This window comes from Rhinolophus sinicus, linkage group LG12 (assembly GCF_036562045.2).
Source record: "Rhinolophus sinicus isolate RSC01 linkage group LG12, ASM3656204v1, whole genome shotgun sequence".
In the NCBI taxonomy this organism is placed as follows: Eukaryota; Metazoa; Chordata; class Mammalia; order Chiroptera; family Rhinolophidae; genus Rhinolophus; species Rhinolophus sinicus.
The window spans coordinates 34,056,671-34,082,869 of NC_133761.1; the positions used below are offsets into that span (position 1 = coordinate 34,056,671).

The window sequence follows — 26,199 nt, forward strand, 5'->3', positions numbered from 1 at the left end:
TAAGAAGATTGAAATCATACCAAGCATATTCTCTAATCACAAGGCTTTGAAATTTGATATCAACGACAAAAAGAAAGCAGGAGAAATCTCAAACATGTGGAAATTAAACAACATACTTTTAAAGAACGACCGGGTGAAAGAAGAAATAAGAGGAGAGATCAAAAGACACATAAAAACAAATGACAATGAAAATACATCCTACCAAAATTTTTGAATGCAGCGAAAGCAGTTTTAAGAGGAAAAATTATATCATTAAAGGCGTTTCTCAAAAAAACAAGAAAAATCTCAAATAAATAACCTCACATTACAGCTTAACGAACTAGAAAAAGAACAAATGAAACCCAAGGTCAGCAGAAGACAGGGAATAATAAAAATCAGAGCAGAACTAAATGAAATAGAGAACAAAAAGACAACATTAAAAATTCATGTGATAAAGAGCTGGTTCTTTGAAAAAATTAACAAAATTGACAAACTCTTGGCTAGACTCACTAAGATAAAAAGAAAGAAGACACTAATTAAAAATATCACAAATGAAAAAGAGGAAGTTATCATCGATGCCACAGAAATGCAACGGATCTTCCAAGAATACTATGAAGAACTATATGCCACCAAATTCAATAATCTAGAAGAAATGCACAAGTTCTTAGAAACTTGAAGCCTTCCTGGGCTGAATCATGAAGAATTGGAAAATCTAAATAGACCAATCACCAGTAAGAAAATTGAATCAGTCATCCGAAACCATCCCTAAAGCAAAAGTCCAGGACCAGATTGCTTCACTAGTGAATTCTACCAAACCTTCAAAGAGGATCTTGTCCCACTCAAACTCTTCCAAAAAACTGAAGAAGAGACAGTATTCCCTAACTCATTTTATGAGGCCAACATTACCCTGATACCAAAACCTGGTAAGGATAACGCAAAAAAAAGAAAACTACATACCAATATATCTGATGAATACAGATGCAAAAATTCTAAACAAAATTCTAGCAAATCCAATGCAACAAAGCATTAAAAAGATTTTTCATCACGACCAAATGGGGTTCATCCCAGGGGCATAAGGATGGTTCAACATACACAATACCATCAATGTGTTACATCACATAAACAAAATAAAAGGCAAAAATCATATGATTATATCAATGATGAAGAAAAAGCATTTGACAAGATACAACATCCATTTATGATTAAAACACTTAATAAAATAGGTATAGAAGGAAAAAACCTTAACATAATAAAGGCCATATATGACAAACCCTTAGTTAATCTCATAATTAATTGTGAAAAACTGAAGCCCTTTGCTCTATGTTTGGAACACGAAAGGGCTGTCCCCTATCACCTCTGTTTTTCCACAGTGTTGGAAGTACTCCCCAGAGCAATACGGCAAGAGAAAGAAATAAAAGGCATCAAAATTGGGAATGAAGAAGTTAAATTGTCACTCTTTGCAGATGACATGATGCTATATGTAGAAAACCCTAAAGACTTCACCAAAAAGCTATTAGAAACAATTAACGAACACAGTAAAGTTGCTGGCTACAAAATCAACATACAAAAGTCCTATATACTAACAAGCATTCCTGTATACTAACAATGAAATCTCAGAAAAAGAAAGAAGAAAAAAAAAGTTCCTTTTGCAATTGCTACAAAAAGAATAAAATACCTAGGAATAAACTTAACCAAGGATGTGAAAGACCTATATGCTGAAAACTATAAGACATTTTTAAAAGAAATTGAAGAAGACACAAAGAAGTGGAAACACATTCCATGCTCATGGATTGGAAGAATCAACATAGTTAAAATGGCCGTATTACCCAGACAATACACAGATTTAATGCAATCCCCATCAAAATCCCTATGGCATTTTTTAAATAAATTGAACAAATATCATCAGATTTGTTTGGAACCACAAAAGTTTCCGACTAGCCAAACCAATCCTAAGAAAAAAGAACAATGCTAGAGGTATCACACTCCCTGACTTCAGCTTGTACTATAAGGCAACAATAATCAAAACAGCACAGTATTGGCAGAAAAACAGACATATAGACCAATGGAATAGAATTGAGAATCCAGAAATAAAACCACATAAATATGGACAGAGAATTTTTGATAAAGAAGCAAAAAACACACAATGGAGAAAAGACAGCCTCTTCAATAAATGGTGCTTGCAGAATTGGATAGCCACGCGCAAAAGAATGAAACTGGACTGCTATCTATCACCATCTGCTATCTGTACCAAAATTAATTCAAAATGGATGACAAACTTAAGCATAAGACCAGAAACAATAAACTGCGTAGAAGAAAACATAGGTACTAAACATATGGACGTTGGGTTCAAAGAGCATTTTATGAATTTGACTCCAAAGGCAAGGGAAGTCAAAGCTAAAATGAACGGGAGTTTATCAAGCTTAAAAGCTTCTGCACAGCAAAAGAAACCATCGACACAGAGGCAACCAATTGAATGGGAAAAGATTTTTGCAAACAGCAACCCCAATAAGGGGCTAATATCCAATATATACACAGAACTCATACAACTCAACAACAACAACAACAAAAAATAACAACCCAATTGAAAAATGGGCAGAGAACCTGGAGAGACATATCTCCAAAGAGGACATATAAATGACAAATAGACATATGAAAAAATGCTCAAAATCACTAATCACCAGAGAAATGCAAATAAAAACCACAATGAGATATCACCTTACCCCAGTCAGAATGGCTATCATCAACAAGACAAATAATAAGAAGTGTTGGAGAGGCTGTGGAGAAAAAGGAACCCTCCATACATTGTTGGTGGGAATGCAGATTGGTGCAGCCGCTATGGAAGGCATTGTGGGTGTTCCTCAAAAAATTACGAATAGAATTACCACATGACCCAGCAATCACTCTCCTGGGTATCTACCCAAAAAATCTGAAAACATTTATACATAACGACACGTGTGCTCCAATGTTCATTGCAGCTTTGTTTACGGTGGCCAAGACATGGAAACAACCAAAATGTCCTTCGATAGATGAATGGATAAAGAAGTTGTGGTATATATACACAATGGAATACTATTTGGCAGTAAAAAAAGATGATATAGGAACATTTGTGACAACATGGATTGCTCTTGAGAGTATAATGCTAAGCGAAATAAGTCAGACAGAAAAAGCAGAGAACCATATGATTTCACTAATATGTGGTATATAAACCAAAAACAACAAAAGAACAAGACAAACAAATGAGAAACAAAAACTCATAGACACAGACAATAGTTTAGGGGTGGTAGATGAGGGTAAAGGGGATCAAATATATGGTGATATAAGGAGAACTAACTCTGGGTGGTGAACACACAATGTGATTTATAGAGGATGTAATACAGAATTATACACCTGAAATTTTTGTAACTTTATTAACAATTTTCACCCCAATAAACTTTAATAAAAATGAAAAAAAGAATTCAACTCTCATAAATGTCTACTTAAAATGAAAGTTCTCTTTTGTCAAGATTACACTCAAATATTCAGAGCATTCCATTATGAACACACCTTCTAATTTTGTATTTTATTTGTCTTTCTTGAGGAAGTCATACAAAATGAATTTTATCAGAAACCCTGTGTTTTTAGGACACAAACCTGTAGTACTCCAAATAGCAAGTGCACATAGTATGGAGTCACATGTTTTATTTGTGTCAACATATTGGATCACATGTTGACATATATAACATATATTGCCCTAACCAATCTGGTAACAGCAGAAAAAAAAAAAATACATGACCACAATTTATGGAGAGAATAAGATGTGCTTGGAGTATTCATAATGAATAGCATCTTAATTATTTAATAATACAAATAATAAAGAGTAAATTACCTTGGAAAAAGATTGAAATTTCTTATTGATTTAACACAAAATACTAACATATATGAAGGTAACAGAGTCACGATGTGCCACTGAAGAGAATATAGGCAACATGTTCAAATGTTATCAATTCATTGTCATTGTACAAGAAAATTCATAATATCCTAAAATCATATAATTCCTATGTGAAAGAAACTTGATAGCATCTTTCCAAAATTTAGCAGTCCTAAAAATATATATTGATATTACCAATAAAATGCTGTAAAGCTGAAATAAACTGTCCCAAATCATCAATAATAAAACCTAAATTTCCATCAACAGCAAGCAAAAAAAAAAATGTAGAAAAAAATATAGGATTTTCTGGTCAAGATGGCAGAGTAGTTAAAAACTGTGGTTGCTTCTTCTCATTACCACATCAAAATTACAAATAAACTATAGAACAACTATCATTGTAAATCACGTGAAGTCTAGATGAGCCAAAGCTCTACAACTAAGGACATACAGAAGAAGCCACCTAAACACTGGTAGGAGGAACAGAAACACACAATGGACTGATCCTACACCTGTATGTAAACGTTAAAATTTGGGAGATATATCTCAGCTGCAGAGGTCCCCTGCAGAGGACTGAGGTGTCCCGGCCCCACATCAGGCTCCCCAGCCTGGAGTTCTTGTGATGGGAAAATAAAAAAGTCCCCATAACTTCTGGCTGTGAAAATCAGTGGAGATTGTGGCTGAGTGAGACCAAGAGCAGACAGAATCCCAGGCATTTCTCTTAAAGGGCCCAGACACAAATTTACTCAATGACGGACTTACTCGTTCGAGCCCTAACACTAGGACAGCAGCTCAAAAGACTCCAGAGAAATATGGAGAGGAACTGAGTTCTCTGGCTTCAAAGCGAGGGCTAGAGGGACAGCTTTCTCTCAGACAGAAGTGCTGGCAAAACCCACTGTTGCTCTGTGGAGCCCACCGCCTGCTGATGTGCAGATGCAAGTGGCTGCCATATCTGGGTCTCCATCCACCTGTCTAACATTGATTGCCTGGCTCTAGTGATTCCCTGAGACCCTGCCCAACCGAACATTTGGGCACACCCAAAAAAAAAAAACCACTTCCAGTGACTTCTCCATACATATGGCCTGTCTTGGCTCATGCTACAGAGTTTTCCTAAAATCTCTCAAAGGTTCATAAAATTAAAACAAGCAGGACCTGGCTTCAACGTGTCCCAAACCTCTAGTTGAGCAAACCCAAGCCTAGCACTAGTGGTGGTGGGCCTCGGTTCAGCTTGGCCCCTTGAGGCACCTCCAAGCTCAATAAGGGTGGTGGCCATCTGTGGATTGCTTTACAGCTCATGCCAGGTGATCTATAGCAGGTTACAGGCTGCTGCTGAACTTGGCATGTGGCAGGGTCCTTCCCAGGAGGCAACAGGGGCTGGCTCTCCTGATGGCCAGCTTCAGACCAAGCCAGAGCAACACCTGGCCACCTCCAAGGAAGACACACCCAAAGAGTAGACTGGGCAGAGCCCTCCTAAAGCAAATTCTGCTCCATAGAGCCATTCCTACACAATAGCTCCTCCACTGTAGTCATGGCCAGTCTTCACAACCAGTTTGCCAGAGTGTTCATCTGTTCTACTGATGTGCAAACAGCAACAAAGGCTCATCTACAAACAAGAGGGTACACGCAACACACATAAGGGACACACCTGGAACACCTGGATCAAGTGACCAGGGAAACTGTGCCATTCAGCCCCATAGGGCATCAGCTACATAAGGCCACTCCACCAACACTGGGAAACATAGCAGCCTACCTAATACATAGAAACAAACACAGAGAGTCAGCCAAAATGAGGAAACAAAGAAACATGCCTCAAATGAAAGATCAGAACAAAGCTCCAGAAAAAGAACTAAACAAAATGGAGACAAGCAATCTACTGGATACAGAGTTCAGAACACTGCTTATAAGGATGCTCAATGATCTCAGGGATAACTACAACAAAGAGATAGGAAACATCACAATGGAAATAGAAAACAGAAAAGAGAACCAGTCAGAAGGAAAAGAATACAATAAATGAAATGAAAAATATATTAGAGGGAATCAATAGATTAGATGAAGCAGAGGATCAAATCAGCCATCTGGAAGTAAAGGTAGCAGAAAACACCCAATCAGAAGAGCAAAAAGAAAAAAATAATCCAAAAACCTGAGGACAGTTTAAGGGGCCTCAGGGACAACATCAAGCATACCAATGAATGTTTGAATCAGAGGAGTACCAGGAAGAGAAAGGAGAGAGAAAGAATTGAAAATGTAGATGAAATAATGACAGAAAACTTCCCTAACCTGGTGAAGGAAACAGACATACAAGCCCAGGAAGCAAAGACAGTTACAAACAAGATGAACCCAAAGAGGTCCACACCAAGACACATCATAATTAAAATGCCAAAGATTAAAGATAAAGGGAGAATGTTAAAAGCAGCAAGAGAAAAGAAGTTCATCACCCACAAGGGAGCTCTCACAACTGTCAGCTGATTTCTCAACAGAAACTTTGCAGGCCAGAAGGGATTGGCAGGAAATATTCAAAGTGATGAAAGGAAGAACCTACAACCAAGATTACTCTACCCAGCAAAGTTATCATTTAGCATCAAGGGACAGATAAAGAGCTTCCCAGACAAGAAAAAGCTAAAGGAGTTCATCAACACCAAACCGTATTACAAGGAATGTTAGAGGGACTTCTTTAACAACAACAACAACAAAGATAAAATAGATAAATAATAAAATGGCAATACTACATATCTATCACTTTCAATATAAACAGATTAAATCAAAAGACAAAGTGGCTCAATGGATACCAAAACAAGACACTTACATATGCTGCCTAAAAGAGATTCACTTCAGATTGAAGACACACAGCCTAAAAAAAAGGGATGGAAAAAGATATTTTATGAAAATGGAAACAACAATAAAAAGTTGGGGTAGCAATACTTACACCAGACAAAACAAACTTTAAAACAAAGGTTATAACAAGAGACAAAGAGAATGCCAGTAATCCCACTTTTAGGTATTTATCTGAAGATACCCAAAACACTGCTTCAGGGAGATTTGTGCATTCAGATCGTTCATTGCAACATTGTTTACAATGACCAAGATGTACAGACAGCCTGAGAGTCTGTTGATGGATGAATGACGAAAAGGTGGTACATATATACAATGGAATATTGCTCAGCCACGGGAGGAAATGGGTTCTTGCCATCTGTGGTGGCATGGATGGAAATGGAGGGTATTGTGCTGAGTGGAGTATGTCACACGGAGAAAGACGGAGGCAATGTGATTTCACTTAAATGTAGAATCTAAATAACAAAATAAATGAACAGAACAGAAATAAACTCATAGATACAGAAATCTTTTTTAATGGTTGTCAGATGGAAGCAGGGTTGGGAAGTGGGTGAAAAAGGGAAAGGGATTAGAAAGTACAAATTGGTTGTTTCACAGTAGTCATGGGAATGTGGGGTGTAGCATAAAAAATATAGTCAATAATGTTTTGGGTGGCCAGATGGCTCAGTTGGTTGGAGTGAGGGCTCTCAACCACAAGGTTGCCAGTTCGACTCCCACAAGGGATAGTGGGCTGCGCCCTCCACATCTAAGACTGAAAGGACAACAACTTGACTTGGAAAAAGTCCTGGAAGAACACACTGTTCCCCAATAAAGTCCTGTTCCCCTTCCCCAATAAAAAAAAATAAAAATAAATAAAAAAAACTTGGGGTGCCTGGTTGGTTCAGTTGGTTAGAGAACAGTGCTCATAACACCAAGGTTGCCAGTTCGATCCCCCACATGGGTCAGTGAGCTGCGCCCTCCACAACTAGATTGAAAATAATGACTTGACGACTTGACTTGGAGCTGGTGGGTCCTGGAAAAACACACTGTTCCCCAATATTCCCCAATAAAAATTTAAAAAAAATAATGTTTTAATAATTATGCATGGTACCCAACCATGCATAATTGCTTAGTAGTAGATTTATCAAGGTGATAGATGAGAAGGGTGGTTGGGAGCAGGGTGAAAAAAGTTGAAAGGATTAAGAATTACAAACTGGTAGTTACAAAATAGTCATGGGGATACAAGGTATAGGGAATATAGTCAGTAATATGGTAATAACTATGCATAGTGCCAGGTGTGTACTAGACTAGTCAGAGGGATCACTTCTTAAAATTATATAAATGTCTAACCACTATGCTGTACACCTAAAAGTAATATAAAATAATATTGAATGTCAACTTGTAATTTAAAATGTCTTAAAGGAGGGAAAAAAGGTGAAGGGAAATAAGAGGTTCAATTTTCCAGGTATAAAACAAGTAAGTCATGGAGATGTAATGTACAGCATGGGGAATATAGTCAATAATATTGTGATAGCATAGTATGGTGTCAGATGGTTGCTGGACTTATTATGGTGATCACTTCTTTAGGTATATAAATCTTGAATAACTATGGTGTACACCTGAAACTAATATAATACTATATGTTAGCTATATTTTAATAAAAATCTTTAAATAAGAAAATAGAAGTTTGCCAGGTAATTATTTAATGAAAACATTATGATATTTCTGTGTATTTTATAATGTTCATAGTATTTGGCAACTTAAAATTTTAATTTGTTATAATTTCTTTTCTAAGAAAATGTTGATTTTATATCTATATTTGTGATTGCAACTTTGTAGTCATTTTGTTAAAGCGGCCCCAAAATTATATACGTGCCTAGTCCTACAGAACTTGGGTCCTCCCCTGGCCTGGAATATAAGACACTTAATAAATGTTTACTGAATGAATAAAGCTTGAATATGTTCAAAAAGTTAGGTTCAGTCAAATATATGGTGATGGAAAGAGAACTGACTCTGTTTGGTGAACACATAATACAATATATAGATGATGTATTATATTACAGAATTGTACACTTGAAACCTATATAGTTTTATTTACCATTGTCATCCCAATATATTTTAATTAAAAGCCTTTAGATTCTTCTCCTAAATGTCAAATATTTAATTTATAGAGCAGCAACCAGGATAGCAACTGATATTCACTGAACTATTAAACTACTACCACTGACTCACTAACCAAGGCTGGTTACTCCTTCACAATCACTGATGATGTGGGATAGTTGGAGTAGGTGGATAATTTATAGTTTCCTATACTACACCATAGATACTAGGTAAACTTTCCGTGCTCCACCCAACAGAAACATGCTTGTAGGCCTCTGCAAACCCACAGAGAGACACTTATTTCTCCTGGAAAGGGCTCTTTGAAACTACACTCCTCAACATAGCAATGGATAGAAGAAAAAAAAAAAAAGCAGAAAATGAAAAAAAAAAACCCAAGAAATTCAGAAGCAATTGCTGGATTTGAGATTTTTGCTCATTTATATTAAAAATTAATAGCAATTATGTATGGGTGAAGGATTTTCATTTGCATATGTAATGCATTACATTGGTAATAGTAAACTCTAAAAATAACTTCAGGAATTATTACTCCAAAGCTCATGCTGTTAATGAAAAAGTTTAGAGGAAATGGAATTGATTACATCCCTCTAATTAGTTGACTTACCTGGGGTAGTTTGGATTCCTTTGGATAAAAAAAAGTGAATTTCTTTCAATGCTTCAAATTTTCAAGCTTATCTAGCATAACACTTATTAAGCACTTTGAAATTTTTGATGCTTTATCAAAAACAATGACAGTAATGAATTTTAATACATACACTTTTAAAAATTCATGAAACAATAATAAAGGAAGAAGGATGGAAGCTTTTTTTTTAATAAAAGTGTGCCTGTTAATAAATTTAATAAGAATGATTAAATTAGAAAAACATTTGCAACCAGCAATGGAACGATTAATTCAGGCAAGGATCATCAACACATGCTAAATTTTAATTTGGTGAAATTTTATTGGGGAAAATAAGATTCACAAAGTCTCAAAGCATCTCACCATAATTACAATGTATTTCACCTACAAAGGTACCTTTCCAATGAAGAAATCCAGAGAGACTGCCTTAAGAAGCATGATGAAATTTAGCCTCACTAACAAGGATAACTGATATTATTTGCTTCTTATATAATGCAATAGGTGGGACACAACATTATCCATACAGAATTCTTGCCTAAGTATTTAATCTGAATTTAATAATAAGGAAATACCAACTCCAAACTGAAGGACATTGTGCAATACAGCTGCCCTGTAGCCTTTAAAAATATCAGTGTAATAAAATATTTAAAAGGCTAGGGAACAATTCCAGATTAAAGGAGACTAAAGATATATGACACATATGTCCTTGATTGGATTCTGAAATTAAAAAAAAAAGCAGGGATATTATTGAGAGTGGGGAACAAATGAGGAAAATTGATTATGGATAGACTTTACATTATGTACGTTTACATAACAATGCTAAATTTCATAGGTATGAGAATGGTATTGTATTATGTTAGAAAAGGTCTTTGTTTTTATGAAATACATGCTAATATATTTATGGGTAAATTGTCTTCATGGCTGTGCCTACCTTACTTTTACATGATTCATAAAATGAGAGAGAGAGAGAGAGAGAGAGAGAGGAAGAGAGAGCACAAAATGTCAACACTGAATGTAGATGAAGGGCATATGAGTGGACACAGAAAGCAAATAGAAATTGATAAATTGGAATTCATCAATTGGAAATTTACAACTTCTTCTCATCAAAGATAGTTAAGCCAAAAAACAAACAAAAAAGAATAGGCAAGACACGAACTGGGAGAAAATATTTGCAAAACATGTATCTGACAATGAACTTGTATCTAGAATATATAAAGAATTCCTACTACCCAATAATTTTAAAATAACACAATTATAAAATGGGCAAAGACTTAAGAAGACTCTTAACAAAGAAAGATTCAGAAATGACCCATCAGCACATGAAAGGGTACTCAACATTAGTCATTAGGGAAGTGCAAATCAGCACTTTGCTGAGATACCAATACAAACCCACCAGAATGGCTAAAATTAAACAGACTGACACCACCAAATTTTAGTGAAAATGTGGAGCTGCCTGAGCCCTCTCACATGGCTGGTGGCAAAGTAAAATGGTATCACCTCTCTGGAAAAAGTTATGCAATTTCTTGTAAAGAATATATGAATCATTTAATATTCTTTCAACTTTACCATAGATCGATATTTTTCAAAAAAAAAGAGTTGGCAAAAAAATCTATGATGTTTTAGAATGCGGTTTCAACAATAGATATGATTCAGTATACATCTGTTTATAGTTGGTTCTCTATCCTTTTGACCTTAGATGATTTTTTTAAATAGTTATTCATTCAACAAATATCTCTTGAGTACCTGCCGTGTGCCCTGCAATTTCCTGTATACTGAGAGTATAATGTTGTACAGGAAAGACAGGGTCCAGTCCTTACGGAATTTATCTTCTCATGGAGAGATACATACTAAACAAGTAGATAGAGAGGTGGCAGATAGAAAGGCATCACCAAATGTTATTAGGACTCTGAGCATACAGAGGAGGTGCTATGTAAGAGAATTTGAGGGAGAGTTCTACTCAGGATAGTCAGGAAGGACATATCAAAAAAAAAAAAAGACTTTCAGTTGAGATCTGAAGATTGAAAGGGAGTCAGCCATACAAAAAGCTGCGGAAACAGCATTCTAGACAGAGAGGTTGGTGAGGTGGAAAACAGCTTGGATGGTCTTTAAAATAGAACATTTACTGCATCTTGATCAGCAGGCTACTGATCACCGGTCTGAGTCACCACATCCTTGGCATGACATGCAAGAACATTATCAAGCATCCAACTTAAGGCAAGAGAGGGTGGAAAAGGCAGGGAAGAGTTTTAAACCAAAGACTGAGGGAGACTACAAGAGTGGGCTCCTGAAACCAGGTGGTAAACAAAACCAAGGTCTCTGGAGCCCACACTGAGGAGAGTTCTGCAGCTGCTGCTTTTCAAGATAGGTCACTTCATATCAACCTATCTGCTTAGTCTTACCATTATCTAATGAGGCTGATGACAATTAATGACCATGATCAAAATAAGAGGTCAGTTATAATTTATTGATTGCTTTCCATGCATCAGGCTCTATGGCTACTGCTTAATCTCCTTTAATTCTCTCAACAACTCTATGAGGTAAAAAGTTTTATCCCCATGTTACAGATGAGGAAACAGGCACAGAGTGGTTAAGTGATGTACATAGGGTCACTCAACCTCTAAGTAGCAGAGCCTGAATTTGATCCAAGTCTGTATGATTACAAATCCTACTCTCTGTATTATCACCTTTGTAAGTCTCCAAATGTTCCTGGTAGTACCTTCTGTTTGGTACTTTCTCCAGGGGGCTAAAGAAGCCGAAGCATCATCTGGATGCAAGAGGACTTTAGCAAGAGTCATCTTTAGCTTTGGTGAGAGACACAGAGAGAGAAAGAGACAGAGACAGAGACAGAGAGACAGAGAGAGAGAGAGAGAGAGAGAGAGAGAGAGAGAGAGAGAGAGAGAGAGAGAGAGCACATGTAGTAGTAAAAGACTGATTTGAGGCTACTCAAAATTATTTTGGTTCATATGCTACACTAGACATTTTTCAAAGGGCACTAAATAAGAAAACAACATAATCCTGAAACCTGAATTCAAAATGCATTAACTTCTTTTTATCAGTAGAGAAAGATTCAGAAAAACATGTCACACTGATATGATTCTTAAGCTTTTGCTTTTGATAATCAGAGAGCTGGAAAACAGAAGGTGAACATTCATATACATTTTTAAATTATGAATGCAAAATAGCAGCCAAGAACAAATTTTTATATCAAGGTTATAAGTAGATGAAAAATGACAGTCGGTACTAGGAAAGCAAACAGACCATTATAGCAGCCTCACAAAGCACCACAGTAATAGACAGTTTGCAATACTTTACCAAAATTTACATAACTATACAGTCTTCTCTCAGATTCCACAGATTCCATTTTTGATAAGTAGCAATTCAAAAGGTTAGTCACCTCATCAACTATATTATCATTAAACTTCTATGAATTTGAAATGGTTAACACCTTGAGTTTACGTGTCATGAAAACCAGATTGGCTGCCTCTAAACTCTTTTTACTCATTCATTCCAGTATGACTGTGTGTCAGGTATTGTGCACAATCCTGGGGACAACAAGTTAAATAAGACACAAACTGAAGAGATGAAGATCAAAATGGGAATATGACGTTAGGGGTTGTCTCCCAACCAGATAGCTGCAGCTACAATACTGGTATTAAGTAAATTAAGCTTGTCTTTCTCTGTCTTCCTTCCTTCCTTCCTTTCTGCCGTCTTCTTTTCTTTCTCCTTCCCTCCCAACTTCACTCCATGCTTCCTTCCCTTCCTTCCTCTTTTATTCAATAAGTATATCCAGTCATACTAGCAAAACTATATAATAATAGCACTTTACATATATGTAACACTATTTGTCAGGCAATAATATCTCATTTCATCCTCACAAAACACCAAGAAGAAGGTACAATTATTTCCCCCATTGTACAGATCAAGCTGAGGCCCGGAGAGTTTACGCAGTTTGCCAAGGTCATACACCTGGCAGGTGGCTGAACTAAGCCCAGGCACCGACTCCAGCCGTGGGGCTCTGGAGTACACTGCCTGACCCTATCCACTGTGAAGTGCTGTGGCTGTCACACTACCTGCAGCAATAGTAACAATTTAGTGATTAAAGGACATTTTGGAACTGCTAACAAAGGCCTTCTATAAACAATCTGCCTTTCCAAAATCAGAGAGGAGAGAAAGAAGAGGATGATGAAATGAAAATTGCAGTGTTCACTGTCAGTCTTCTCTGGTTTCCCCCCTGGGAGCACAGTGGCCCTCCACCTGCCTAAATGATGAGAACTGGCATTCTGCTTGATTACTGTGCATCTGTTAGGAGCCTCAGAGTGAATTCAGCAAAAACAAAACAAGGAAGGAAAAGAACCTACTAATCGAGCCTGACCCAGTTGCAGCATTTTCAATCACTGTGGTATTTTCCTTATTTTGTAATCACCAGCAGACACATGTGCTCCCCACCTAGCCCAATGCAACAATATTTCAAAACAATTTAAATCAAGCTTGATTGCTAATTATGCTAAGGTCCCACCGAAGAAGCAAACCACCAGTCCATCAAAATCCTAGACAGACTAAGTGTGAAGTGGCAGCATTAATTTTCTCCCATTAACAAACAATGGGAGTGGGACAGCTTTTTCACTCTCTGACAACAATTGGCTTTCAAAAATCATCCAAAACAGATCCCTCAAGACATTTCATCTCTGCTCTGAATGTTTTAAGCTGGCCCTCTGATTACAAAAATGTTCAGGTTAAATTACATCAAGATGCTTTCTTAGGATAAAGAATGTTTTATAAATTGTAATGTCTTTAATCAGAGCCCTCTTTGAAGCTATTTAACTCTATGGTGTAGCCCAGCCAGTGCTTCAGTTATATCATTTATCAACTGTATTAATTATCATTGTAGGGATTGATTTGTATACTTTTACACAGTACTCTCTTCAGATGGTATAACATTCTCCCTCTCTGACACTCCATAAACATCACCTGTATTCACTCAGCTCTCTTTGCAGCTGAATGTTTAATCAGATGTTAGTCATCTCCACACTGGATTGCTTCTCTTCCTCCTCCTGTATGCAATACTCTCTCAATACAGTACACAAAGGCCAAGTGATAGAAAACATAAACCAGTAGTATTTACAAAGCCAAGTTGTATCAACAACTCATTCCCACCTCAATGAATTCTTCCCAGTGTAGTGATGTAATTTTCACAGTAAAGTGAAGGGACAGCCTTTTGCTTCCTTCGCTGATTAAAACTTAGTCTGTGTTCAATTATCTGGGGCAATGGAGAAAATAACTAGAAAAAATATATATATATATATTTGGCAATGGGAGTACAATAGACAATTTGGTCTCAGTAGAATCACTTTCTGAATTATATTTTTCTTGGGCTAATATAAAAATTACTTTGCATTCTTGAGCTTGCATGTTGAGAAAGCAGGAGGTAGAACTCCCAAGGTGGACTGCATTGCAAGGAAGCCAGACTAGAATTTTAAATTGCCTTGGGTGATCCAAAAAGTGGATAATAGAGAAATGGATATGCTTAACGGTTTTCCTTACAAACTATAAAAACCAGATTAATGGGGCTGTTTCTTAGTCACCTCAAACTCAAAATGTCTAAAAACCAGACTGATCATGTTGCCTCCAAATCAGCTCCCTCCCCTGAGCCCTCTATTTCTCATCATTGTCCAGTCCCCATGCTGGGTGGAGGGAAATTGGGAAACTGAGGCAGCCTAGAGAAGATGCATCCTGTCAACAAAAAAACTTGGTGACTAATCCACTCCACTGAATCCACTCTTACTTTTATGTAAAATTCATCATTTTTGATGCAGATTCATCCCATCATTTTTGATCCCTGCCTTCCTGTAAACTGTGACTCCTGCTCCTTCCCCCTTCAAATGAGTTCTGTTACCCTCCTGCTGTCCCTTTGCATCCCACTGCAATCGTCTATCGCTGCATTATTTCACATCTGTATTATTAGTCCAGTGTCCTGTCTTTCCTCCTCAAAGCATGCTATGTATAGTAACTAGATTAATTTTTCTAAAACAGTAGTTATCAAAATTTAACTTGTCACAAAATCACCTGGAGGGCTGGTTAAACCACAGCCCCACACCCAAGCATTTTTTAATTTAATGGGTCTCAGATGGGGCCTGATAAATTGCGTATCAACAAGCTCCCAGATGAGGCTGATGATGGTGTTCCAGAGACCACACTTGGAGAAACACTGCTCTAAAATATCATCCCCCCCCCCACCTCTAACACATTCAGTGATTCCCCATTTCTTCCACATTAAACTTAAAAACTCCTCCCCAGCCTAGTACTTTACGTTCTTCATATCCCCCTGTCGTGCGGGGAGGCCTGCGGGGTCTCTGCTCCCGCTCCCCATACAAGAATGCAGGATATGGTGAGGCCAAAAAGGAACACCCACGGAGCCATAGGTAGGGGAGTCATACCACTACGGTCTCTCTGGCGGCACTATACTCTCACTGGAGGCTGGATCCACACTGTCCGCAAACCGCCATCCACACTTGCCAGCCCAGCTGCCATCTTCTTGCTAGCCCCCATTCTTCTCTCTTTCTTCTCTCCTTCTCTCTCCTCGGCTCTCCTCCGTAGCCGCAGCAGTTATATTAGCGGCTAATTGGCTAACTGGCTACAGCTGACGGCCAATCAGCCACAGCTGACGGCCATCTACTACCCGAGCCAGCACTCCTCCACGTGAGGCCGAGAGCCTGTAAACTACTTTCTGGGGCTCTGTCCCCACACTCCACCCCTACAGGTTCTCGCCTCACAATCTACGCGACAAGCGTCTTCCGCGAGGGGACCTGTGCGAGGATCCTGGGGGTGAATGCAATATCCTGGACATAGCCAGGCTCTCTGGGCACAGCCAGGGTTTCTCAGGGCACCACCAGTGCTTCTGGGCACAGCCAGACTTCCTGGACTTCTTAGGGTACCACCTGTCTTCCCGGACACAGCCAGGGTTTCTCAGGGCACCACCAGTACTTCTGGGCACGGCCAGACTTCCTGGACTTCTTAGGGTACCACTAGTTTCCCTGGGCACAGCTAGGATTTCTCAGGGCACTGCCACTCTCTGTGGGCATAGCCACACTTCCTGGACACAGCCAGGGCTCTCAGGGCACTGCCACTTTCTGTGGGCACAGCCACACTTCCTGGACTCAGCCAGGGCTTTCAGGGCACTGCCACTCTCTGTGGGCACAGCCACACTTCCTGGACACAGCCAGGGCTCTCAGGGCACTGCCACTCTCTCTGGGAACAGCCCGACTTCCTGGGCACAGCCAGGGTATCTTCAGGGCTCAGCCAGACTTCCTGGACTCAGCCAGGGCTCTCAGGGCACTGCCAGTCTCTCTGTGCCTCTCAGGGTACCCTGCTGGAACAATAGCGACTCACAATCAAGGTGCTTACATATTCTCAATGGCGGCCAGTCAAGAGACAAAAGCAAATATCCCCCAGTTCCACTAACAACAGTTCCCAAACAAACAGTCAAGCGGTCCATTAAATTAGGGATGGAAGGCAATTCCCCATAGTCCATAGTCATTCACCAGGGCTGTCCTGGGGGTGAGGGACGACCTTGACCTCACCCTCATCTCCCACGGAGGACTCAGCAAGCGTTACCTCCTGGGACTATAAGTCCTGCATCCGGGCTGCCTGAGCAGGAACTTCCCCAGCCCACAGGGCTGCAACGACCTTCGCTTTCTCCGGCCTGTGCTGGTTGGGGAACCGTCCACATCTTTCCACCTCTCCATGGGGCTCCATCTCTCCAGCAGCTGCATGGCTTTTCCTGTGCTGGTGGGAGAACTGTCCACGTCCTCCCACCCCTCCACGGGGATCCAGCTCTCCGGCAGCTGCTCCTCCTGGTCTTCCTCAGACTGAGTGTTCATACACACAAACTGCTCCACCGTCCTTTGGAGAGCTTTGGTCGGCACCATACCCTGCTCGCTGCGCCATTTGTCGTGCGGGGAGGCCTGCGGGGTCTCTGCTCCCGCTCCCCATACAAGAACGCAGGATATGGTGAGGCCAAAAAGGAACACCCACGGAGCCATAGGTAGGGGAATCATACCACTACGGTCTCTCTGGCGGCACTATACTCTCACTGGAGGCTGGATCCACACTGTCCGCAAACCGCCATCCACACTTGCCAGCCCAGCTGCCATCTTCTTGCTAGCCCCCATTCTTCTCTCTTTCTTCTCTCCTTCTCTCTCCTCGGCTCTCCTCCGTAGCCGCAGCAGTTATATTAGCGGCTAATTGGCTAACTGGCTACAGCTGATGGCCAATCAGCCACAGCTGACGGCCATCTACTACCCAAGCCAGCATTCCTCCACGTGAGGCCGAGAGCCTGTAAACTACTTTCTGGGGCTCTGTCCCCACACCCCCAAATGATCTGTGAGACCTTCTGGCTCCAGCCAAACTGGTCTACATGTATATCACCCAAGTGCATCATGCACTCCTACCTTCTTGCCTTGATCCGGTATAGAATGCCTTTCCACATCCCTTCTCTCGTTCAAGTTCAACTCTTTGACTGAGTACACCCAAACCCACATCTCAATGAAGCCAGCCCTAATCAGATTCTACTATCTCTTCTAGACTTCCATAGCATCAGCTCTCCAGGTTGCTTGGTATAATCTAAAGTGCACAGTACTTAGAACCAGAGACTCAGAGTATGAATTCCAGTTCTATCATTAGCCATGTTACTTAACTAGCTATTTAACCATTCAGAACCTGTTTCTCGTTCAGTAAAAGAGAGATGCCAATATCCACTTCTATCTGGTTACACAAAGAATTAACTGAAACAAACTATTTAAGCCTTCAGAGCACAGTACAAAGTAGGTACTTAGTAAGTGTTAAATTCCTTTTTGCATCTGTTTCCCCCATCACGCATTTAGCACTAAATAGAAAATATATTACACTAGTCATTTATAGCTTACTCTCCTCTCTTTTAGCCAGACAGAATATTCCTGAGACACACACACACACACAAAAAGGTCTAATTCATCTTAGTAACCCTAGTAACTGGCAACTTCTGAGCAACTGGTAAGCTCTCAATAAATATTTACTAAAAAAAAAAAAAAAAAAGATTACCTGTTTTATTCAATCAACAAACTCAAAATATCATTGTTCATGAACGTTGTGGCAGAAAAAGATACAATCTGGCATATTGGACACCTGGATATTTTCCTCAAAAAACAGAGCAAAGTGCCCCAAAAGTTCAAGTTGTTTTGAGCTTACTATACAGAGACCATGAAGTTTGGTCATAAAGCACTTGAAATCAGTTTGTTCTAAGAGCCCTGCTATGATTGACTATACAACCTCAGACAAGTTCATTCCCTCAATAGATAATTCCTTAGGGAATATTATGTAACTCACTATACTAGATGATGGGGATACAGAGGTAAAAATATAATCCATGTCTTTCTGAAACTTACAGTCTAGTGTGGAGTAAGGCAACTGCGGCAGACTAGAATGGTAAACTCATTTACCTTTCACCATAGGCATAAAGATAGAACAAATTTCTCAACCTCCACAAAACTACATTCTGTCCAGTGAAACGTGAGTAGAAGTGAGGTATGCCATATCCAGATGTGGCCATTGAAAACCTCCCTTTTAATCATGAACTTTCTCTATCTCCTTATTTGCCAGCTGGATATAGAGGATTCTGAGATCTTAGAGGTAATAGAACCGCAAGATGGAAAGCAGCAGAAGACCATCTGCTGACCAATCTCTTGAACCTATTATGTGAACAAGAAATTGAGTCATATTATGATAAGTGACCAAGATATGATGTGTTTGTTATGACAATTTGGCTACCCTACCAATACATGAGCCCAAACTATCTCTAAGACATTATGATACAGAGTAAGCACAAGATGACATGGGAATTCCCGAAAGAGGTAGCTCATCTGGGCTGGAGATAGATATCAGGGGGGGCTCCACAGAGGAAGAGACACTTAAGGTGAATCTTGAAGGAAAATGTGAGACAGTAAGAAAGGAAATAGAAGTTTGCAGAGGAAAAAGCACAGGCAAAGTCATGAAATTTTAAGGAACTGTGGTACACTGGGCAAGTGTTAGTGATTCCTGACTACTGGACTATAGAGTGATGTTGGGAAACGTAGCTGCTGAATATGTATGTATTTATTGAAATGACTGATAAATAGCAGAACCTATAAGACATAGTAACTACTAGAAATAATGGATAAGGGGAGAAAAAAGTAATCAAGGACCATCTAACTTAAAAGGCAGAAAGATGGCATTCTCTTCAGAGATAGAGAGGTGTGAGAGGATGAATGTGATTTTGAAAAAACTGAAACTGAGATAGCTACGGAACATCCCAAAGAAAAATCAGCGGTAGTTGGACATTGGGCCTGGAGCTCCAGGCAGGGGTACGGATAAGAGCGGTGGGTTTGGAAAGTGTACATGGTGGTTGAAGCCACAAGCATGATGAGATTGCTCAGGTAGAATATTCCAGAGTGAGAAATGGGGAAGGAAAAGGGAAAGTGAGAAAGTGGGAATAAAGGGAAAGCAAGAGAGAACATGAGTATGAGAAAGAAGTCATAGAAGCCAAAGAGAAGAAATATTGAAAAAGCAGTCAGTACTTACGAGTGCTTCAGAGAGGTAAAGAAAGGTGATGGTCTGAAAAAGGTCCATTATGTTTGACAACTAGGCAACTATTTGTGGCTTTAGCAATTTCCATTTCAGTACTGGCAAAAGCCAGGTTAATATGGTCAGCAGAGTGAAAGAGAGGTCAAAAATTAGAGATAGGAATATAAAACATTCTTTAAGGAAAATTGGCTCTAAGAAATAATTAGTTACAAGTGGAAAAAGAGACAGAATTTGTTTCATTTTGGTTTTTATTTTTCAAGATACAAGACAGACATAAATACACTGAATTCTCTGAACTTTTATTTCCCTACCTATAACATGGGGATAATAATGCCCCTTCTGCTTGGTCCATTAGGTTATTGTCAGAACAAATAAGATGACATATGTGAAAGATTCTAAGTACTATGGTTATTATGTATTTATAAACGTTGAAATTATGGAGTTATAAAAGTTAAGACTCCAATGAAATATGGTTGGCTATAAAATCAAGAAAAGAAATATAATCAGTCTAGATCTAGAAATATTAAGAAAAATGTCTTTTTAATACACACTGTTAACTTGCTAACCCCAATCTTAGAGGCTAACAATAGATTTCTCTATGCTGGATAAAATTCTTCTCAGGCTCCTAGGTTATAGCCTGGTTTTCCAGATGTCTTCATTACACCAGAAAGAAAAAAAAATGCCAATTAACCCTGGCAGACTGCAGTGCATTAAGTCATCTGGGAATTTATTAGTCTTATGAGTAGTAGTTCTTAAATAAATATTTCTGGCAGTCACCCAGTTTCACAAAGCAACAGACTAGCTCCATAATTTAGGTCTCATGACCAGTGAAATCATGGTGAATAGCCACAGCTCACTGCATATGTTATTCTAAGGGGTAACTGAGGTATTCTGGGAAGTAAGCTAGTCATTTTAGGACTTCCCTCCTGGGAAGATTAACTATCCAAAAAAATATGGCCCAATCATTATTTCACTGGTCACCAAACCTTTAAAGACTCTACAAAGGACATTATTTTCAGCACTCTGACATCAATGGAACTAGTTTTTCTCTCATAAAGTTTTTCTCTAACAAGTGGTCTTAACATGTCCCATCTTCCTTCTCTGGGAAGATATCTTATCCCCCTGTTAAAAGAAAAAGTCCCTTTCCTTTTTTCTCTGCTCCCTTCGGACTTGGTTTCCTAATTACTGGTGTCTCCTCCTCAGCTATCTTATTTTCAAGGTGTAGGGTACTAATTAAGGTCAAGTAGCTGTGTCTCCAGCTCCAAATAGCAATTGTGCAGAATAAATAAACTTTCCTTTACAATAGATACTATAATAAAGATCTAGTCTTGAGACCCAAGTAAACCCTATTTGCAATTATTTTCATTTTTTTTTTAATCTGAGAGAGACCAGGCTACAACACTAAAATGTTGCTTCTTTTATCCACGTTTCTCAAACATATTATCCTTAATGTGTGACACTACCATATGTAGCTATTAAGCTAGGCCAAGAGTCTGCAGATCAATTTTTAGACCTTTTATCCACTGCAATGATGAATTTCGTCCTAAGACTAGGGGTCAGGAAGCACTTTGCCTTTAATTACCTTAATCAGAACTACAAAAGACAAAAGTTATGTTGCCCTCAAATAATACCACCAAACGTTTATATAGACCTTTATAGATAACCAAGTAGCTTTCATAAGTTTACCTCAGGTATTCTTAAATAATTTTGTAAATTTATTACTCTTCATCATCACCAATCAATAAAGAGAATATTAAAGCCCAGAGAGTTTAAGAACATTCCCAAGGCCACACTGTCGTTGGGGCGCAGAACCAGCTCTATATCCAAGATCCTCTGCTTCCTCAACTCTTTCCACTACACCACAGATGGTCCTCACCATGTTACCCACTTTATTTTTATTTCACTTCTCTAGCAACAATGGAAAAAGCCTGGCTTTTTCTGAAGTCATTAAGAATCTCTGATGACACACAGACATGCATTCAGTTCTCCTGCCAATGAAAATACATAACATATTGGTTATATAAGGAATGTTATGGGATTACCACATATGTGGAAAGCTTTTTAAAGGAATGCACAAATGATGCTTGGAATCCTGAAAAGGCCAAAGAAGATACTACAAAGAAAAGACCAAACGTGGAGTAGGGGAAAATTTCATGAGCAATAAGATTTTCATTTGGATGGTTTGTTTTTATTTCATAAGGGCTTCTCTTTCATGGAAAACACTGTGTTTTGAAAAAGATTTCAAATGAACATCATGACCAACCTGTAGATGGAGAAGGAAGCCACTGATCGAATGAGGGTTGCCAAAGCCCCCACTTTGGCAGCTTCTACTGCCCCCTGGACTCGGTACTGCACCGTCTGGGAATAGTTGGTATAAGGTTGATTATAAACAACAATCTTCCCTTTTGCTTCTCGGGCCCTTCTCTGCAGTTCATCAAAAGAGGTCACCACCAGAACTTCTGCTGTAATGCCTAGAGATAAAAGTCATACAAAATTAACTTATGGTTGCCGATCAGCCAGGTCGAGTTGTCACACAAAGGTCACATATGATCTATCCACTACATCTGGCAAACTGGTTTGAACAGATCAAAGTTTTAGAGCCATTTGCCATGGGAGAAAGAGTGTCGGGGTTAGCTAGTTTCCCAAGAGAGAGAAAAGGCATTCAAAATAATCTAATATACGACTCATAGCCTTTTTCAACTAATTTGACCAGCTGGTATTAAATCACAAATGGCTTGAAAAGAGTTTTTTTCCCCTTCTTTCCCACTCTAAGAAGTCATGAATTTCACAGAATAACACTATTTATAAAGAAAATGCATTTTGGGAAGTTCCCCTTGTGATTAATTAAACACATATTTATTTTTTCATAAAACTATTTTGACATGTTGCTAAACAACCTTCACTGACATCATACAAAGAATGGCCGTTCATGAAGAACATTCTTAGAAACCAACGATCTTCATTAACTTTTAACAAATAGTGTAACGTCTCTCAGGAACCACAAAAAGTCAGCCTGTTTTCTTTCCTTCTTTGTACAAAACATTCTTAAAGGATGTGGAAAGTTACCATGCTTCTTGATTTACACTACTTTTTCATCACCAAACACATTACTATTTTTCATATAAAATTTTAAAGATGTTGTATAATTGTCCTATAACCCTATTGTCTCACTTAGAAGAGACATGTCATCTGTGCTTACATTGCAAGACTTGCCCAGATCTTCCTGATTAGGGAACAGGGTTTCACAGGTCCTGCCAGACCACTGAAGATCCAATTTTATGGAGCAGTTAGAGTAACAAAAAATAATAATATTTAGCAACAAAGGCCAGATGCAGTGGCTAAATATAACTATCTAAAGAAAGTGGCAGGCGCCTACTGTTCTGTGGCTTTAGACGTGCAGTAGTGAAATGTGTCAATAAAAACCAAAGTATCAACATATATTTGGCATCCTTCCTTAATCTTGCAAACCTAGAGAACCGGGTTTTTCTGGAAGCTTAACAGATGTCATTAAAATATTAACTGTTACTCAGAAAATTCTTTTAAAATATGCTGCAGTTATAAAAGAAGTCTTGCTTTCAATATGGACCCCATCATAATGGACCCTTCGGCTGGCTCCTTTCCTACTTTTGGTTCCACCACCCAGACTGAATTTATACTTTTACTTTAAAGTGATTTGACTACAGCTCTATAAGTATGTCTCTACAACATTCAGAACTCAGAATTTAATATGTAATCTAAGAAAAGCAATGTACAATTATGGAAAGTAAGGAAGCCACTAGCTTTTTCATGTGATAAACATGCGTAAAAATACAAATAAGGGTTCAGCTAGACGGGTTTTGAGAATCATTCACTTTCTGAAACCTAGAGTTACCTTGAAATTTGACTGGCATTATTGTTGGCATACTAGGGGAATTTTGTTGATGGTTTTCAGCTGTTCCTAATAAAAAACAGATTCTGTGGTTCACCTAAGGGATGTCCCAGCAGTGGGGTAATTTGGCATCTGGATGGAGCCACTAGAAATGAAGCCAAATTTCTATAAATTTTCATAGGCCACTGCAAAATTAGTTATGCAAGGATGGTACTTCTCTATAGTAAATGCTTCAAGTTCTTTTAACAAATGAGAGTGATGAAGTCCTAAAGAGCCAAAACCTAACCTAGACACCACAGCTGCCAATGAAAATCACTAGTAGCAGCTGTAAGTCAAAACCTATCACCATGAACTTGGAAGAAGAGTTCAAATTAATCTGTTTTCCTGAAAGCTTAGAGTGACCTCTGATTCCTCTGTCTCCTTCATCCCTTGTGTGTAGTCGATCCTCAAATATTAATAATTTTATCTCTTAAATACTAATTGAACTCAGGTCGCCTGCTCCACCCCATATACCCTCTCACATAAGGCCTTATTATCTCTCTTGTGGACTGCTATGAATCCCTCCTCCTCCAGCAACCCACCACCACTGGTGCCCCTGTGTCTAGCCTAGGTCTCTCAAATTAAACAAAACTGCCAGAGTGAACTACTTGAACTGCTGAAAAATCAGATCAGCCCCTGTCACCATCTCCCTGCCCCTCATGTATATCTGCTGAGAACCTTCTACATGCCAGTCAAAGATTGTCTATCTCTACAGATATAGTCTCCCTTTGTTTTTAAATGCTCATCAATAGTAAAGTTAAAAGTTCCCACTCTCACCATGCAAGTTCACTCCTCAGTGTCCTTGTTCATTCTGTGGTACAGCATGTCTTGTTGACTCCGTTTTCCCAATTTCATCATGTGACAAACATCTATTTATTCCTCAGGATGCCATTAGGGGGTATTCCAGGGCCTCTGGCTTCTTATCTCATCCCCTCCTCACTACACACAGGAAAGCTGGCTCAGGAACCACCTACTCTGGACTGCGGGAGTGTCCTGAGCATACCGGGGCACTGGACAGTGAAACTCTACCTATTTATGACTCTCTCAACTACCTAAACTGTAATCTCCTCAGGGTTTGGGGCCAAGTTCACTTTTGTTTCTATCTCCCAGGCCGAATACAGTGCTTAGCATATATGCAGCAGTCAGTTAATAAATACTCCTTCAATGGCACTGCTCCAAATAAGGGACCACTGACAAGAACTGAAGCATTTCCATAAAAATGCAATTTTACCTTTAAAGTTTGACAGTGATTTTCCACAATAACTTAGAAGTCTGATTCTCTTACCACCCAGAACACAGCTACACAGCAATAACCAAGCAAGAAAGGCTTTGGGGCAGTCAGAATACAAACTCCAAGTATGAAAACTCAGATACCTGAACATAAGAATGCTCTTTTGTACTCTCTTACAGCCTAGTTACTCTTATTTTACACAAAATTCTAAATCAAGTATTTAAACCTATAAACTATGAGAAACAACAAATCTAAAGGAAGAGAGAGGTTTGGAACTGATAGCAATACCACCAAAAACATATGTAAAACAACGTATACTATTAATAATAGGATTTTCTGCAATGCTGGAAATGTCCCAGCTGTGCTAACACAGTAGCCATTAGATACACGTGGCCATTGAGAACTTCAGATGTGACTGATGCAACTCAGAAACTGAATTTTTAATGTCATTTATTTCAGTTGCTTTATATTTAAATTTGAATAACTATATGTGTGTAGTGGCTACTACTGTGTTTCCCCCAAAATAACACCTAGCCGGACAATCAGCTCTAATGCGTCTTTTGGAGCAAAAATTAATATACGACCCGACCGAGTATATAACATCACATCACATCACATCACATCACATCACATCACATCACATCACATCACATCACATCACATCACATCACACACAACACAACATAACAACATAACATAACATAACATAACACCAGGTCTTATATTAATTTTTGCTCTAAAAGACAGTTTAAAGCTGATTGTCCGGCTAGGTCTTATTTTCGGGGAAACACGGTATGTAGATCTCACAATCAACTGCAACCTCAGCTGTTAGTTACACAAATAGCTGAAAGCATTTCTGCCTGCCCTCAGGGCTTTGCTTCAGGACAGTCCCATCACAGACAGGAGAGTCATGGTGACGACCTCCCACAGTGGTCACAGACCAGGTGCACTTCAGTATCCTGTTTGAAAACGCAGGGTATATACAAACACTTACGGAAGATTTTTTGCTCCAATTGAATAAAATAAAACTAGGCCATCTG

The 26,199-nt window shown here is 38.9% G+C and overlaps 1 protein-coding gene across 3 annotated transcripts in view; it reads right to left on the reverse strand.

The window, feature by feature from the left end:
* Window positions 1-26,199, reverse strand: part of CPQ (carboxypeptidase Q) — a 262,903-nt gene that overhangs the window by 46,968 nt on the left and 189,736 nt on the right. For 2 of the 3 annotated variants that reach the window (XM_074316337.1, XM_074316338.1), the window contains exon 3: window positions 22,285-22,492. In XM_074316337.1, coding sequence (XP_074172438.1) covers window positions 22,285-22,492 — 208 coding nt within the window. Of the gene's footprint in view, window positions 1-6,686; window positions 6,732-22,284; window positions 22,493-26,199 lie in introns of all 3 variants that reach the window. The other variant, XM_074316339.1, reaches the window with a different exon arrangement.